Below are 15,256 nucleotides of genomic sequence, written 5' to 3' on the forward strand. Positions count from 1 at the left end.
AGTGGGAGCTACTGCATACACCAACATGCCTAGCAGGGCAGAAGCAGCAACCTTCATTTCTCTGGATATGGTTATTGTCTGCAATAGGAGCTACCAAATCTAGGAGCCCAGGTATGCCAAGCGATTGTCTGGGAATGCAGACAGAACAGACAGCAATATTGGTTGCAACTAGTATATTATGATAGGATTACTTTCAATTAGTGAAGGTTTCAGTCAAAGTTCACCTGAAATTGCAGTGCAAAGACAGTTTTCCTTCAGAAGTAATGGAATTCCTGGTTTTGGCATTTACAATTATTAGCTGTGTTCATTAAACAGTCATCTTGGCTTCCAATGAAAGGAAGAGAGTATAAAAGAGTATCACACTTGATTTTTGGGATGATCTGAGCCGTGTGTTTTTGATAGTCCACAGAATCCTGGGATTTAATATTCAAGAAAAGTATATTAGAGAAAGAATATTTAAAGCTGGTAGTCCTAGAACTAGGGGTCTGGTATTTTGTCTAGTATATCTGTTGTTATCTGAACAGCTGGAATAAATAAGGAGGCCAATTGCAGTCTTTATTTTGTGTTCATGTACTTTTGGACATTAAAGATTGCCACGTATACTTAACTAACATTTTTCAAAGATACTTACTGTAAAAAGGGGTCCAATTTTGGCCTGAATTTTGGTATGAGATTTGATTCTTATTTAGTCTTGGTGCAAATTGGGATTTTTTTTACCTGAATGGGATCCTTCTATGAACAGCTGAAGGCAGTATATTTATCTGTAATCACAGATAAATATAATTAAAATATTATTAAAAAATCATGTTTGTTCAACTAGTAAGCTGTTAGTAACAGTATTCTGCTGATCCTTCTGCCAGTTTTGGTCAGGACTTTTTTCCCTTCTGTCTTTTCAGTCTGGAAAGATGTAGCCACAATGCTGTGTGGTTTCACATAAGCTTTATTTAGAAAAAAAGGGAAAATACATTATTAAGTTCTACTTTCTCTCTGTAAACTGTCACTGCATTCTGAATTTTACTATCAGATTTATTTGATTAGCCTTCACTTTTATATCTTTTAAAATATTTATTATTTAGCATTTACTTTTTGTGTAATTGTGATGCCTGTCAAAAAGTATCAAACCTCATCAAACCTAATCAAGATTCAAACAAAAAACTTATCAAAACTGAAATAAGCTATTAACTTACACTGAGGATCAGAACAAGTGGTGGAGTGCGCTAGAGACAACATATGAGACCTTTACAAAATACCTAAGTTATCCTTAATACTAAAGATATTTGAATGATGAGCTATGCAATTTTGTGGTTGGTCTAGAAGATTAATTGTCCTCCCAGAAAAATAGAAAATTGAAAGGACTTAAAAGTCCTAATCAAATTGTAGATGCAAGAAAAGGCTTCTAGTAGAAATAGTATTTAAAGCATATTGTGCAAGTAGAGTCAACAGACTAATACTGAAGGACTGATAGTTAGTCTGATCTGGCTTTTGTAGTCTAGATAATTGGAATAAATACCAAGGAGTATCATAATCTTCCTTTTGCTTTCTTATAGTTTTGGATATTAAAATGCTTCACATACACTTTAAAACTCTCACATAGCCTGTTACAAATTGATCTTCACTAAGGAAGTTGGTTGTGAGTAACTGGTTGTAAGAGTTTTATGGAGCTGGGATGGATTCTTTCATTACATGGATTCACAGAGCGAACACTTTTGAGAGGCTATCCCTGCTTACTTTAACTGTGCCACCAACAAGAAAGGCCTTCTCAGTCAAGTATAAATAGAAAGAGAAAATTGGTAAGCACATTTCCAGGGCCACGCAGTGCAGCTCAGGGAGTTGACTCATCAGTCACTGACCTTTTGAGGCCAGTGGAACACTTCATTTCACCACTCCATGACTAAGTTCACCATTTATAGAGTCCCTCTGTAAAACACTTTGGGGTTCTCTGTGCAGAAGACCATGGTGAATGTAGGCACTGGAGTGAGTTACTCGTTAGCATTGATTTAGCCTTAGCCGAGTAGCTTCCAAGGTGAGAGATCTCCTTGAGGAAGAGAATGGCTTTCCTATTTGGCATCCAAGTTGAGCCTCACTGAAAACATTACTGAACTATTCTCACTGCTAGAACAGCACCCAGGCTTTCTCAACCAACACATTTACAGCTTCAGGATGACTTAAGTGGGTCAAAATCCCACACCAAATTTAAGTATAACATATGACAAATATAACTCCCACAGAGTCATGAGGAACAGAGTCTTCCTGTTTACTCCGTGCAGTCACCACACTTTTTCTTCTCATAGAGCTTGTTGTCTTAATACAGATAATTAAGGAAAACAGCAGCAAAACACAAAATGTTGTGAAAGTTCTCTTGACTGTTTTTTGGGAGCTGATCAAAAGTATATAGGCCTCCATCTCCTAGCAAAGGACAGAGTATGGGCTGTGTTAAAATAAGTTAGCCTGTGGTGTAGTGTGAAGGACCAGCATTTGCATCTAAGCACAGGTGCCTGCTGGGATCCTCATTCTGCTGCAGGTAGTGTGGTGCACAGTGACTGGATAAATGCCATGCCCTTCATATCTGTGGTATAGAGCTACTGCAGGAGTGTGGAAGTGAGACTGCTTCATCTGACATGGAGTGGGCAGAATGCAAGCTGTAAGCTAGCTGTGTAACTGATGGATGATGAAGGAAGAGAATCCCAAATGCTGTTTTAGTGTTGGCTCATAATTCTAAGCCAGGCTCATAATACTGTCTTTTAAAATTTATTTTAACGTATGCATGTATTGGTAGTGCAGATCTGACTCAGATTTTAGCTACTTTTGCTTTTTTGGCATTTTTATTGAAATGGTGGAATGACAATCAAACAGATACTGTAGAGAAAGGACATATTTCCCAGAAATGAAGTCAGATTGTTTTGGTTTATTTTTTTTTTTTTTTTTGAGAGGTAATGATTTGCTAAAGACTTTTCTGGGCTCTTAAAAAACAATAAATTTGCTAAGCAAAGTGAGCTACATTGATTTGGTGACAACTCCCATCTGCCCAATCACACTGTTATAATTTGTCCTGTTGTAGTCCCAGGAGCAGTCAGACAATGACCTAGACTCCAGTAAGCACATGGATGACTTTGATGGAAACTGGAGAAGCCTGATCCCTGTTGGTGTAAATGTTGTCGTGGCATAGGCTCAGCATAGCAGGGTGAGCTCACAGAAGCTTCGGCAAAGAAGTAGGGCTGAGTGAGCCGCCAGAACACTATGGATGAAAACATGGCTGTAAAGTAGATGAGAGGACTTGGGGTCAAGATAAGGGTACCAGAAGAATGTGTTTCCTACTACACTTCTTGATGTGTAGTGAAAGATGGACCCATTTTAATTTTAATGACAATGAGAGTGCCAGAAGCACCATGCTCCTTCAATTGCAGCATATCCACTTCAGTTTACAGGATCAGCAAAACAAGCAGTGATGTTGTGAAAATACCTATTGTACAGAGCTGCACATCTGCCACAACAAAGAGCTGAATGTTGCTGCCTCTTTGGGCCAGAACAACTCTGTGAGGAATCTTTGGGTTTTCCACACAGCTACTATTCCAGATGGGCTTCAGCCCCACTCTAGGTAGGGGGTGTATCAGTGATGTGCAGCTAGATTTAGCATCCATGCTCAATGAAATGTGACCTGGCTCTTGGCTACTGCTCTTCTGGGGCAGATCTGCTGATAGTAATAGTTACAACTTCTTTTACGGTTGGGGTGGCTGAGGTACAAGGGAGAGGGAGAGGATCTGCCTCAGTGGCAAAGCTGGGGCTGGAATCCAGATTTGCTGGGTGGTTTACTGTTTGTTCTGCTAAAGCCCAGATGAATTGTGTATCACATGCATACATCTCATGGAAGAGAGCTTGTTCATGCAGTTGCAGGGTAGTAATGTTCTTTTCCAGGAGCAGGTTGATTTGCCATTAAAATTGGAAAAGAGACAGTGACTGAGAATGTTTCCACATTTCTAAACTGTAACTCCAACAGTAAAAACTGTCAGGGTCTAATTTCTTGGGAGAGTTGACTGGTAAGAGTTGTAAATAACACTTTTCTAGTCTCATCTCAGAATGGACAAAGCAGCTGAACTCATGTGGCAGCTGGAGGAGTCACCTGACAATGCAGGACAACAGGAGCAGAGCCCTGATGATGGAGACACAGCAGAAGTGCTGGAGCAGCCTGCACACAGCAAGGATGAGCTACCCCAGAGCCATACCCTCCTGTGGGAAACTCTAGGCAAACAGTTTGTAGAATATGAACAAGTGGCTCCATTTCTCATGCCAGAGGATCAACAGAGAAAGCTGCTGGAATTTCTTCCCCTCTTCTTAAAGGTTTGTTCTTTTCAATGCCTTTGCTGCAGCTGACAATTTGAGTTTCTTTTGCCTTATCCATTCTGTGGTCACCTAAACAGCCAGTGTAGTTAACTGGAGCAGGATCCCTCTAGATGATCAATTCTTTTACCCCATTGGGAGCCTTCTCTCCAGCATGGCAGCATGAAAAGGCCTTGGGTCTGTGTAAGCCCAGCTCAGCAATGACAGCAAGATCTGTTATCAGCCCTGTGCGTAGCACAAATCCAAAACAGCCGCATTGAAACTAGACCAGCCTCTACCCCAGACCAAACCAGCACACTTTCTTTTGAAGGTCCATGGAAAACATACATCCTTAATGCTTCTAGGGCATTAACTCATCACAATGAACAGGTCTTGCAGTAGAAGATCTGTGATTCCTACAAAGATCATCTCTCTAAACTGCTTCCTCCTGTTTTCATAAGTAATATATTGCTCTATGTAGGCTCTATGTGAAATTCTTCCATTTTCTTGCCTCAAATTTACAATTAAATTGAAATTCTAAGATCTCCATGTTTCTGAGTTCTATTAGAGCTTTAGTTTTTGAATAACATGTAGTGAGCATGAAATAAAGAAGTTGTGGTGAGATGAGATTATATACAACACCTTTAGATTTACTGATCCTTAACTAAGTATGAAAAGCAAGAATGCCTTTAATGGGCTGATAATTTTTTGGAATGAAATTTTCAAAGAACCAAAAAAGCTGAACAAGGGTGTTAAAAGTTAGAAAATATAGAAGTCTTGGGAATTAAAAATTGGACAACATAGCAGTAAATTCTCACATGTCACGATAAATAAGCAAATAAATTTTAGTACCAGTATTTTAGGACCCAAGGACAATTGTTCCCAGGAGGCAAGACGAATTTTGCTGAGGGACTGGCAATGTTGTACATATGCATATTCATCATGAGTTTCCTTTCTGTAGGGCTGAACTTCACAAGCCTTAGAGTTGTAGAAACTGATTTCCTGAATTTTAGTAATGCTTGCAAAAAGGGGCTTTTGTATTCTCAAAGGAAACTTTGCTACCAAATATATTAATAATGGAGAACAGAATTTTTCATTAGCTTAACACTAAATTTTGTGCCCTAGGCGTGAGATTCTTCCTCTCCACTTTTCTTAGATATGCTAGTGGGGCTTTGCACTGCTTTGTAGACATTTAGGTCCAGAAGTGTGATTTTTGGCTTTGCATCTTTCATTTAAGAGTGCATTGTGGAGGATCTTGCCCTTTAGCTTTTAGTTATCATGTCCTTCCCCACATGACTTTTATTCCCTTCATATACCAGCCTTCTACTGGCTTGGGGAAATGCATCTCAGTTGGAGTTGTACACGTTGTAAATTTCTTACAAAAACAACCTCATTTCCCCCTGTTTAACAGTGGACTCTGTGTAAGTCCTCTCCCTCCTTGGAAGATTTTTCTCTTGCTTTTACTTCCCTGTTCTGATCATGCAGATTACAGTGCATCTCTGCCTTTTGGTTTTAGTTCTTTAGCTCTTACTCAGCTGGGCGGAGAGAGGGGTCACCAAGCAGGAGACACCTGGGGTGCGGGGGCTCGTTACTCACTGACACTCCTTGACGTAGAAGGAAAAAGTGTGGGAGGGAAATGTCAGCCATCTGCTCGTGATTCAGGCCTGGGCTGGGAGTTGTTTTAATGTGCTTTCTGCATCTTTCCTCTTGGTGCCTCAGAAAGTATCAGAACGTTCTATTACATGGCAGGTTTTGAGCTAACATCTCTCCATGAACCATAGAATAGGAAGGGCAGATGGTAACAGCAGACATAGGGAACTTGTGGCAGAATCTTAAATATGTAGAAACAGGTTTAAGAGGAAGAAAGAAAATCAGATTACTTTGATACCGTATTATTTGAGTTTTCCCTAAAAGCAGATGTCCTACAATGGAGTCAGGTTGATATGCTCCCAGATATAGATTTTCTATAGCTTCAGATATTAATATGAAATTAATTAAGTCTGTTCCTAAAGGACAGTGTATTCTAAAGATTGCTGTCTGACCCTCAGGAAGAGCACTGATGAAATCAAATCAGAGCATTTGTGTCCTGTTTTGTAGGGAGATGGACTAGTAGCATTGCTATGAACATTTGGTTACTGCGCTCTGCTGTGTATGGTCTGAGCTTCTAAAACTTACCCTGCTCATCTGTTAGCAGAAGAGTGAGTATAGCAAGGTCTTTCTGAAGTGTTAAGAGGATGTTCCTCTTTGAGGAAGATGGGCAGAAATCTCGCTCTGCTTTCTTCTGAAAAAGGTCATAACTTAATGACAGACATGTATTTTTAATCAACTGTAGGTTTCTTGTGATTGTGTTTGCTCAGCTTGCTTCTGCTCTTTACAGATCTTCCCTCTCTTCTGCATCAGAGGTGGACAAATTGGTGGATCTTGCTTCTGCAACTGAGTGTCTCTGAAAGTAACTTATGGTCAAAATCTGAAAAAAAATAGTTTGCTTTTAATGTTATTGACTGATGAAAATTAATAATAGGCCCACTGGGCAATTGCATTTCACTCTTGTAGCACAGAAAGATGATTTGGGTGCATTTTACTTATTGACTGCAGTAAAAAGTTGATGCTTGCCTGATTACTGAGAGGTGACTGACACTTTGTCCACAAGCTGCCATCTGTGATGAAAGAAAATGAAAGCCGTGGTAGGGAAGGAAATATTTGTGGAGGATCTTCATTTACAAAGAGTTGCACTGATTTCTTGGCAGAAAGTACTATGGGATGTCTGATCCAATTTTTTTTTAGGAAGACATATGTCATTTTTCTTCCTTTAATCATTGGGCCTTACAGTGTGATTTTTCAGAGTTTTTAAAAGGAGGAGAGTTGTAAAGATAATTTTTCAAGATTGCTGAGGACAGAGGTATCTCAGACTGGTCTTTAGGGGTTAATGCTGAACTGTTGCTAATCCATAAATGTGTGTATCAGCAGATGTTTTATATAAAAGAATTGGCACCTGGTTCTTGGAGGCTGGTTGGGTTCAATAGTATTAGTCTGCTGTAACATTTTATTGATGTTTAATTTTTTTCCCCCAAAGGTAGGGCTAAGAAACATAAGAGTTATTTGTTTGTCAGACTCAGGGAATCAGTAAGTCTTCCTGTTGTTTATCTAGTAAGTTTTGTACTTAATTGCTTGTCCATTCTTGAACAAGTGAGTTATAAACTTATTTATAAATTGTTTATAAGTTTGTCTATATATTTGTGTTTCTTCAGGGTTTCATACTTTGAAAGGGGCTAGCATAATTGTTGATACAAATAATTAGTGACACAGGGTATGACCAACATTTACATTGTTTGGATTGTATTCAGTATAGAAAATACTGTAAAAGCTCTCTAGTAGGTGCATTACATTATTCAAAAGATAATTCCAATTTGACTTCTGTATCTGTAGTGTCATATTCCTGCCTGTCTGGGAAATACTGCGTAATGGATTATACTGACTAGGGAGGGAATTTCCTAGATGAATGTTATCCTTATGCTCCTTCATTTATGTTTATTAGTTTTTGCCAATCTCCCAGAGACATGATGTGTCAGAGGCTTAACAGTTACACTTGGATTTCAGGCCTGGGAACAGTCTGCTGGAGTAATCACATTCCCCAATATTCAGCTGTTAGCCAGTGAGGTTTCCAAGCTTCTGACTAAAGAAATTGAGAGGAACCTCAATGGGAAGCCTGCAGGTAATGATCCCATACCAAATCCATTGGATCCTGTTATTCTGGAAATGTGTGTCTTTCAGTTGTACTCTGTGCTGGAAATAAAGGGGGAACAGAAAAATGCTATGTAGCAAGACGGGTATTCTAGTGGGTATGAGCTAGGACTGATTTGAGGAGATTGCACTGAAGATTTGGCCTTGTATGCCATGCTCATGTTTAGTTTGGAACTTCTGTAGCTGGAAGCGTGTAATGTATAATGCAGGTAAGAGTGAAAGAGTAGGTTATACCCTATTCTGGGGAGCTTTCTTAAATAAGAAAAACATTGCTAGCCATTTATGGTTGGTGGCTGTTGTACATTATTTGTGCTGTCAGCTGCTAGGTTTCATGAACTGAATTGGTATTCTTGGTGAAATTTGTCAGCTTGAAACATGTAGTTTACATGAACTGACCTTGATGCTCAGTTCAAAATAAGTTTGTTTTACTGTTTACTTTAGTGAACTCCTGCTACTGTAATTTTGTTAAATTTGTCAGATCTGTGATACATCTGACAAATTTAACAAAATTAAGAAGAAAGTATAAATGCAGCATTTTCATCTTTCACTAAGGAATTAAAGTTTAATGTTTTTGTGATAACAGAAGAAGCTCGTCTGGCTTTGGAGCAATTGCTGAAGCAGAAAGGGGAAGCAGGAGATGGCCATTTGCTCCTGAAATCGGTGTATCTGCTCTCACAGACTGACTTGGTAAGAGAAAATACTACAAAGCATGTTTTCCATTTTATTTCAGAGAAACTGTGTAGGTACAGTGGAAGATCCGAGTCTCAGTATTTGCATTATCCCTAATAATTTGAGCTTGAGCATGCCCAAGGTATACAGTTAAAGGACACACCACCTGGTTTGTAGGCCAGGCTTTTCTAAAACAGAGAAGTAAGCATTTTGTGCTTTCAGATACCTTTTTAGTTTTGGTTATCAGACAGCTGATATCAGAGCAGCTTCCCTCCCCCTCCATATTGTGTATCTTTTTGTGTATTCTTTATCAGTCTACATATCAAAAAAGGTGGTACAGTAATACAGTGTCTTGTCTGGTAATACAGTGGTTGACTTTTCAATCGTGATAGTCTCTCACATTGAAGTGTTTCACAAACTCTACTTGTACAGCCATCCCCAATGCAAACTGGCATCAGGAGTACAGCCTGCTGGTGGGCATCTGTAGTGTGTTTTTCCATGACATTTAAACAGTTTGTCTTTTTCTTGTTCAAAGACACACAAAAATAAAATCTTACTGTCAGATTATAGTGGATACGTTCTGTATCATAAGGACCTCTATAAAATTATATAGATAGCTAGTCACAACATGAAGTTTCTGATGAGACTTGTGTTTTTCACAGGTTTAAGATGTTGCCATTTTTTGTAGCATACATACTCACGAAACTTCATATCACAAACCTCATTCTTCTGCTAGTTTGGTGCTGATTTTTGTTATGTTTTCAGCATACCAGGCCTCTCTAGCTGCAGAGTGTCCTGGAAAGCAATAGTAAAGGGGACACTGTTGGTCCCTGGCCTTGCTGTTCAGCTGCTAATTAGTTTGCAGGCTGTGTGCTTCACTGACTGCAGGTCTCCATATGCAGGGCAGAGTACTGCCAAAGCTGTAGTTCAGCTGGAGCAAGGAGTCCTGGGAACAGCTACACCAGCACACAGTGTATTTAACTCTACCAAGTGGATTTTACAGCCATGCTATGTCACTGCCAGTCTTGTGTGCCCTAGAACACCCACGAGGGTAAAATTCTCAAGTGGGTCTTTCATCTGCCATGACTATTCTCAGTGTGTAGGAACACAAGGAAACTGTGGTCAGCTTCTGGAGGGACTGATCTTATTTTTCTTCTTAGAGGACTATGTGGAATATTATTGGATCTGGGCTCCCAGCTGCTCTGATGCAGTGCCTGTACCTTTTCTTTACTGTCCCTCTGAAGAAAACCAGTGATGACAGGGAGACAAGTAAGGATGATGCCCAAACTCAGGAAATGCTTGTAAAGGTGAGATGTGCATTTGGGGGTTCATTTCCCCTGGGTACTCAGATGTTCCCTTAGGCTCTTATTTCTTCATTTGATTCGAACTGCCAAAAAATTGGTAAGCTTGGGCTGCGAAATGTTGAATAAGTATCAGGAGCCATATAAAAATATATAAACTATCTCTTATTTTTTTACTAAACAAAACAACATGACTTTAACTGGGTAAAATCCATTAAGAATATCCTAGTGGTAGTTGTTCATTTCACTGCATCCTTTCTCCTGGCATTAGTATCAAATTTATAATCTCCTTCCCCAATGGATTTTTCTTCATCTCCTGGGTATCTCTAGAGGTGTTTATTGTAGGTGATATTTGTTTGCTTTTCAGATAATGCTTAACATGTACAAAGAGGAAAAAGGCATAGAGGAACTGCTGGCAGCTGATAAGCTTCAGTCATTAATTATAGCAACTTCTTCTCTGTGGGACCAGTGCAGCTGGTCATGGAAAGTACCTACAGGCTGTGTGCTAAGAACAATTTCGAAGGCTCAGACCAAAACCAGCATTGTGTACCTACAAGGTTTGCCTTCTTCTTTCCTCATAGTTCCCCTGACAATGAATTACCAAAAAGAGTCTCCCCAGGATAAATTACATCATCTGTAATCTCCCTTACATCATCCAGTAGTCAGCTGCAAAGCATGGGCTTGTGACTTAGTAGAGAGGACCTTTATTTAGTACTGATAGTCATCTGGAAATGGAAAGATTTTTAACATAAAAAAACCCTCCAAATTACAGCCAAGAGCCAATCCCACTTAATCACACTGATATAGGCAAGAGGAAGAGGTGTTATTTTTTGTCTTAAGTTGTGTGATTCAGTCTGTGGGTCTGAGACTCATGAACACTAAATGCAAGGTTGGGGTCACTGTCAGAGGGTATATTTTGGGACAACAACGTGGTTGGTTAAGTGTTCATTTCTTTCTAGGCTTTATTAGTTCTAGCAATTTTTTTTTCTTATGAAGAAATGCAAAGGCCACAAGTCTCAATTTCTTAGAAGTAAAAAAATAGTTTTGTAATGCACAAAATACCATCAGTATTCCATGTTATGTATTAAATGCATATAGATACTTTTATTTTTTAAAACAAAAACTTGACTTCCTGAGTGAGATGGAAAGAACTATTTGGACATTTTGAAGCTGCCCTGGAAGGACTGGCCATGGGATTAAGCTTCATTTTTCAAAGCAAAATGTGTGTACCCCATTACATATGGTTCATTGAGCAAAGAAGTACTCTGTGAACTCTGCACAGAATGTGTGATTGACTTAATATGAGACAATTACATCTGTTAGTCTCTGCTTACCTTGTGCTCAGAGAGCTGGATTCAGTATACATCAATTTTGGTGAGTTGGGAGGTTGAAAGCTTATACTCCAGAGATTAAATCAGTTTCTGGTAGTAAAGCAAAGAAATGCATGCATATTTTAAAGCAAGTAATGCTTCTGAAATGAGTATGGTGTTTATATATCTTCTTTTCTTTGTAGAAAAACAGTTGTTTGACTCCTATTTTACTAGGAAATAACTTCAAATTTGTTTAATTTTTGTTAGCAACTTTAAATTTGTTTGACTTTCAGTTCATAAATACCTACTGTTTTTTTCCCCCCGCCCCCACAGCTGTTGACTGCATTAAAATAGCTATTCAGAATCTCTTTACACTGGCTGATACTCTACCTGCTTGTGATGTGTGTGAAGCTGCCAGTATTGTGTTGTGCTTTGTGAAAGATTCTTATCCTGTATCGTCAGCTTTATTAACAGAGTTTGAAAATAATGATGGCTACCCACTCCTGTTAAAAATTTTACTCAGGTAAGAGAGATTTCTAGTAGGCTTCTAGAGACTATTAAAGCTTAATTTTCAGAATGCTTAGTTGATCTCTTAAAATATGAATCATATAGGAAACTCTGTGTGGATGCAAAGCATTGCTATATTAGGAAGGGAAGCAGTACATAACTTTTACTACTTTAGCCATAACAGAAGGAGAACATACTCAGGCAGTATAGAGGAAGTTAGTTTGCAGGTGGGATAAGAGACTTTTGAACACAAGACAAAATTTCTTCATCAATTAGTATTATAGAGGATGTAGGTCAGAGACATGTCTCCGTTAAAGTGAGTTTTTAATCCAGGCATGCAGTCAACTAGGGAGGGAAACACTATCTCCTTGATGTACAAAAATAAGCCAACAAAACCACCCAATAAGCCACCCAAACTTAAATCTGAGATGTTTACATTCTTCAGAACTGAGATGAGCATAAACAAATCAGGAAAAATCCCTACTAGTTATCCTAATCCAAAGTACAAAGCAGAATCTGTTACTCTCCTTGTCACCTTGTGTTGTCACACCAGGCTGAGTTTCTTTAACATCATCTGAAGAAAACATTTCCAGATGTTTTTGTTTCCATTCTAGATTTGCCTATTCTACTATTTCTGCAACACTTGTGAAAACTTTGGTCCCTGAACAATGACTGAGGTGGGGAGGGTATTCTTTAATTTGAATCTAGAGGATTGTAAATTAAATAATGAAGTCAAAGATATCTGTGAATGATTATGCCTGTCCATGATTTTTGAATCACACAAAATTATTAATTTATGATTGGAAAAAAATTGTGCTTTTCTGGCAGTGTTTTCTTTAATTACTTGAGACTGTCTAGATTTCCCTTGTAAATAATTGTGTTGAGATGCATATTTCTGATTAAATTCTAGCCATGTTAGGGCAGGAAGCACAGAATCCTTTTCAGTAAGGGCTATGAATGTCCCCATCCTTTTCAACTGGTGTAACTAGGCTGAAGAGACAGAAACAACAGATGCCCTGGTTTCAGATTAGTCTTCATTCCCAGCATAACTTGTCATAAAGGGATAGATGGAGAGTTCTTTTCAGAATGTTTGATGTGAGCAGGTACCCTCTTCTCTGATGTTTAGAACTTTTTTTTTCAGATAAAAAGAATCTTTGGAACACAGCATTCTTTGAAACAGAGCATTTGCTCTCTTTTCTTTTTTTTCATGTTGAGGTGAAACCAGAATATTTTGTTTTCTTCACAGATTTTTCTAACCTAACAGTATCAGTCTATTTCTCTGCCACTAACCCATGCCCAGATGATGCAATTTTCCTTAAGAACTGACCCATCTGAGAATTACAGAATAAAATGATGTGATAAACAGCTCTCTGTCCTTTGACAGACTATCACTTTAGTCTATCAACAATGGAAAATCTGGGGTTACATTTCAAACTATTTCCTTACTTAGCAGAGACCTGCCATCTTCATGTCTGATTCACAAAGCTTGAGCAATATAATACTGTACCTTCCTCAGGGCTGAGATTTTTCTGTTATTTATCTCAGTTAGAAAGTCCCTTGTCTTACCAACCATATGCCCACCTTTTTATATGAAGTGTGTTTTAATTATTTGAATTCTCAAAAAGTTTAAATTTTTATTCCCCAAGTCAGACTTTTTTGAAGTTTTTTTTAAAGGACACATAATGGGACTAAGCTGAAACACTTACCTTCCTTTTGTTAACAAGACTTTTTCAGAGTCACTTCAGTTTCCTTCAGTCTGGTTTTGTTCTGATTCAGTGTGCCACCATGGTGTGGATTATTCTGTGTACTCCTATGTGTTCTGTGCCTGATAATGTATCCAAAGTGTTTGCACAATTATGGCATGAACATATGACTGTCCCAAGTTTTGCTCCTAGATGTGAGGGTTTGCAGCAAAATGAAGGAGATCCCTATCTGGATGAGATCTTGGATATGCTGACTTGCCTTACAACCTGTGGAAAAACAGAACTGAAAGTTTCTGGCAATATTGTACACCCACAATTGCCACACTTTGATTTTGAGCGGACACAGTCTTCTGGTATGGTGTATATGTGTGTGTGTGTATATGCACATGTGGCTGGGTGGCTGGGTCATAGCAAAATGAAGCTCTATTCATTTTGTGTCTTAATATGTCTGTTGCTCTTATTTCCACTTTCAGATGATCTAACATTACAATTAGGGTGCTTGCAGACTTATATAACACTCAGGTAAAAATGATCTCACCTGGGTTTTTTCTGTGCAGGAATGACAGTGAAAAACCTCCAGCCTTTCCAGGTGTTGCAATCCATTTTCCAGAGAAGCAATGATCAGCACCTGTGTGGAAGAATCTTGGCAGCAATTGGTACCATATGGGCTTGGGACAGAGTGAACTTCTTCCTTCTGGAATGGACGCTGCAACCTATCAACCAATTCACTGACATAATTCATTTCAAACCACACCCAATCCAAGTCCAGTTCTTCAGACTGGTGGAGTCCATAGTCCTGGACCTCTCCTATGTTCCCCATGAGATTTTGAAGAAGGTTCAGTATTTGATAAAGGAAAACACAGTGCCATTCTGCACCTTAACAGCTCTCCAGTGCCTTCTCAGCATGACCCAGAAGGACCTGTTATTTAGTGACATTTTCCGTGACTCTGGGCTCTTAGGCCTCCTGCTGGCACTTTTGAGGAAGGAAGCAAAAATCTTGAGGAAATCAGGTACAATTTAATGCCACTTACAATGACCATTGTAGTAGGCAGATCAATAGGAATAAATAATCTATTTCTACAGTAAATTTATGTATTTTTTAAACTGAGTAGCTAGATTTTTGTCCTCAAGCCAATTGGCCTAAATTTGACACAAGCTGGGTCCTCTCTGAAATCTTTGCTGTTTATTTTTCTGTTCACTAGCCTAAACAGCTCTGGGCTTTCCTTTGCTAGTGTATGTTGAATTTTTCTGGGTGGCAACCTTCAGCCCACACTTTTAAAGAGGTCTTAATTTGGGGTTCTCTAGAATGCAAGCTTGAGATTGGAGCAAGAAAAATTCTTCCTTCCATTTCTCGTATATTGTAATGTAACTTTTAATATGCTAACAGCTGGAACTCATCTGCCTAGCCTAAAAGAAGGCACTGAGAAGGAATTAAATGTTGTGATGCTGAATATGGTGGCTGCCCTTACAGCAAGGTCTGTGAGGAACACAGGTAAGGAAATGCACATGAATGCGTTATCCTCATGATATTTGGTGGTAAGTGGCCATGGTCTTAAGGAGCACCAACAAACTTTCTGACTTTTGTGTTTCACTCAGAAATGGAGGAAAAAAGCAAGTGTAGGGATAACTGTGTTGCACTAGGAAGAAATGAAAGTTATTGTCAACCTGCATAATAAGATTTGTCCCAGTAGTTAGCTTGTTTCCTTCATCC

General features: G+C 38.9%; 1 protein-coding gene across 1 annotated transcript in view; it reads left to right on the forward strand.

Moving 5' to 3' along the window:
* The window catches only part of WDFY4 (WDFY family member 4), a 118,266-nt gene continuing 103,010 nt past the window's right edge, over window positions 1-15,256 (forward strand). The window contains exons 1-10 of the mRNA XM_031505246.1: window positions 1-111; window positions 4,074-4,335; window positions 7,912-8,026; window positions 8,639-8,742; window positions 9,885-10,031; window positions 10,393-10,582; window positions 11,669-11,858; window positions 13,738-13,898; window positions 14,103-14,555; window positions 14,933-15,037. Of these exons, the coding sequence (XP_031361106.1) occupies window positions 4,075-4,335; window positions 7,912-8,026; window positions 8,639-8,742; window positions 9,885-10,031; window positions 10,393-10,582; window positions 11,669-11,858; window positions 13,738-13,898; window positions 14,103-14,555; window positions 14,933-15,037 (1,726 nt within the window). The 5' untranslated portion in view covers window positions 1-111; window position 4,074. The remainder of the gene's footprint in view (window positions 112-4,073; window positions 4,336-7,911; window positions 8,027-8,638; window positions 8,743-9,884; window positions 10,032-10,392; window positions 10,583-11,668; window positions 11,859-13,737; window positions 13,899-14,102; window positions 14,556-14,932; window positions 15,038-15,256) is intronic.

This window comes from Lonchura striata, chromosome 7 (genome assembly GCF_046129695.1).
Source record: "Lonchura striata isolate bLonStr1 chromosome 7, bLonStr1.mat, whole genome shotgun sequence".
NCBI lineage: Eukaryota > Metazoa > Chordata > Aves > Passeriformes > Estrildidae > Lonchura > Lonchura striata.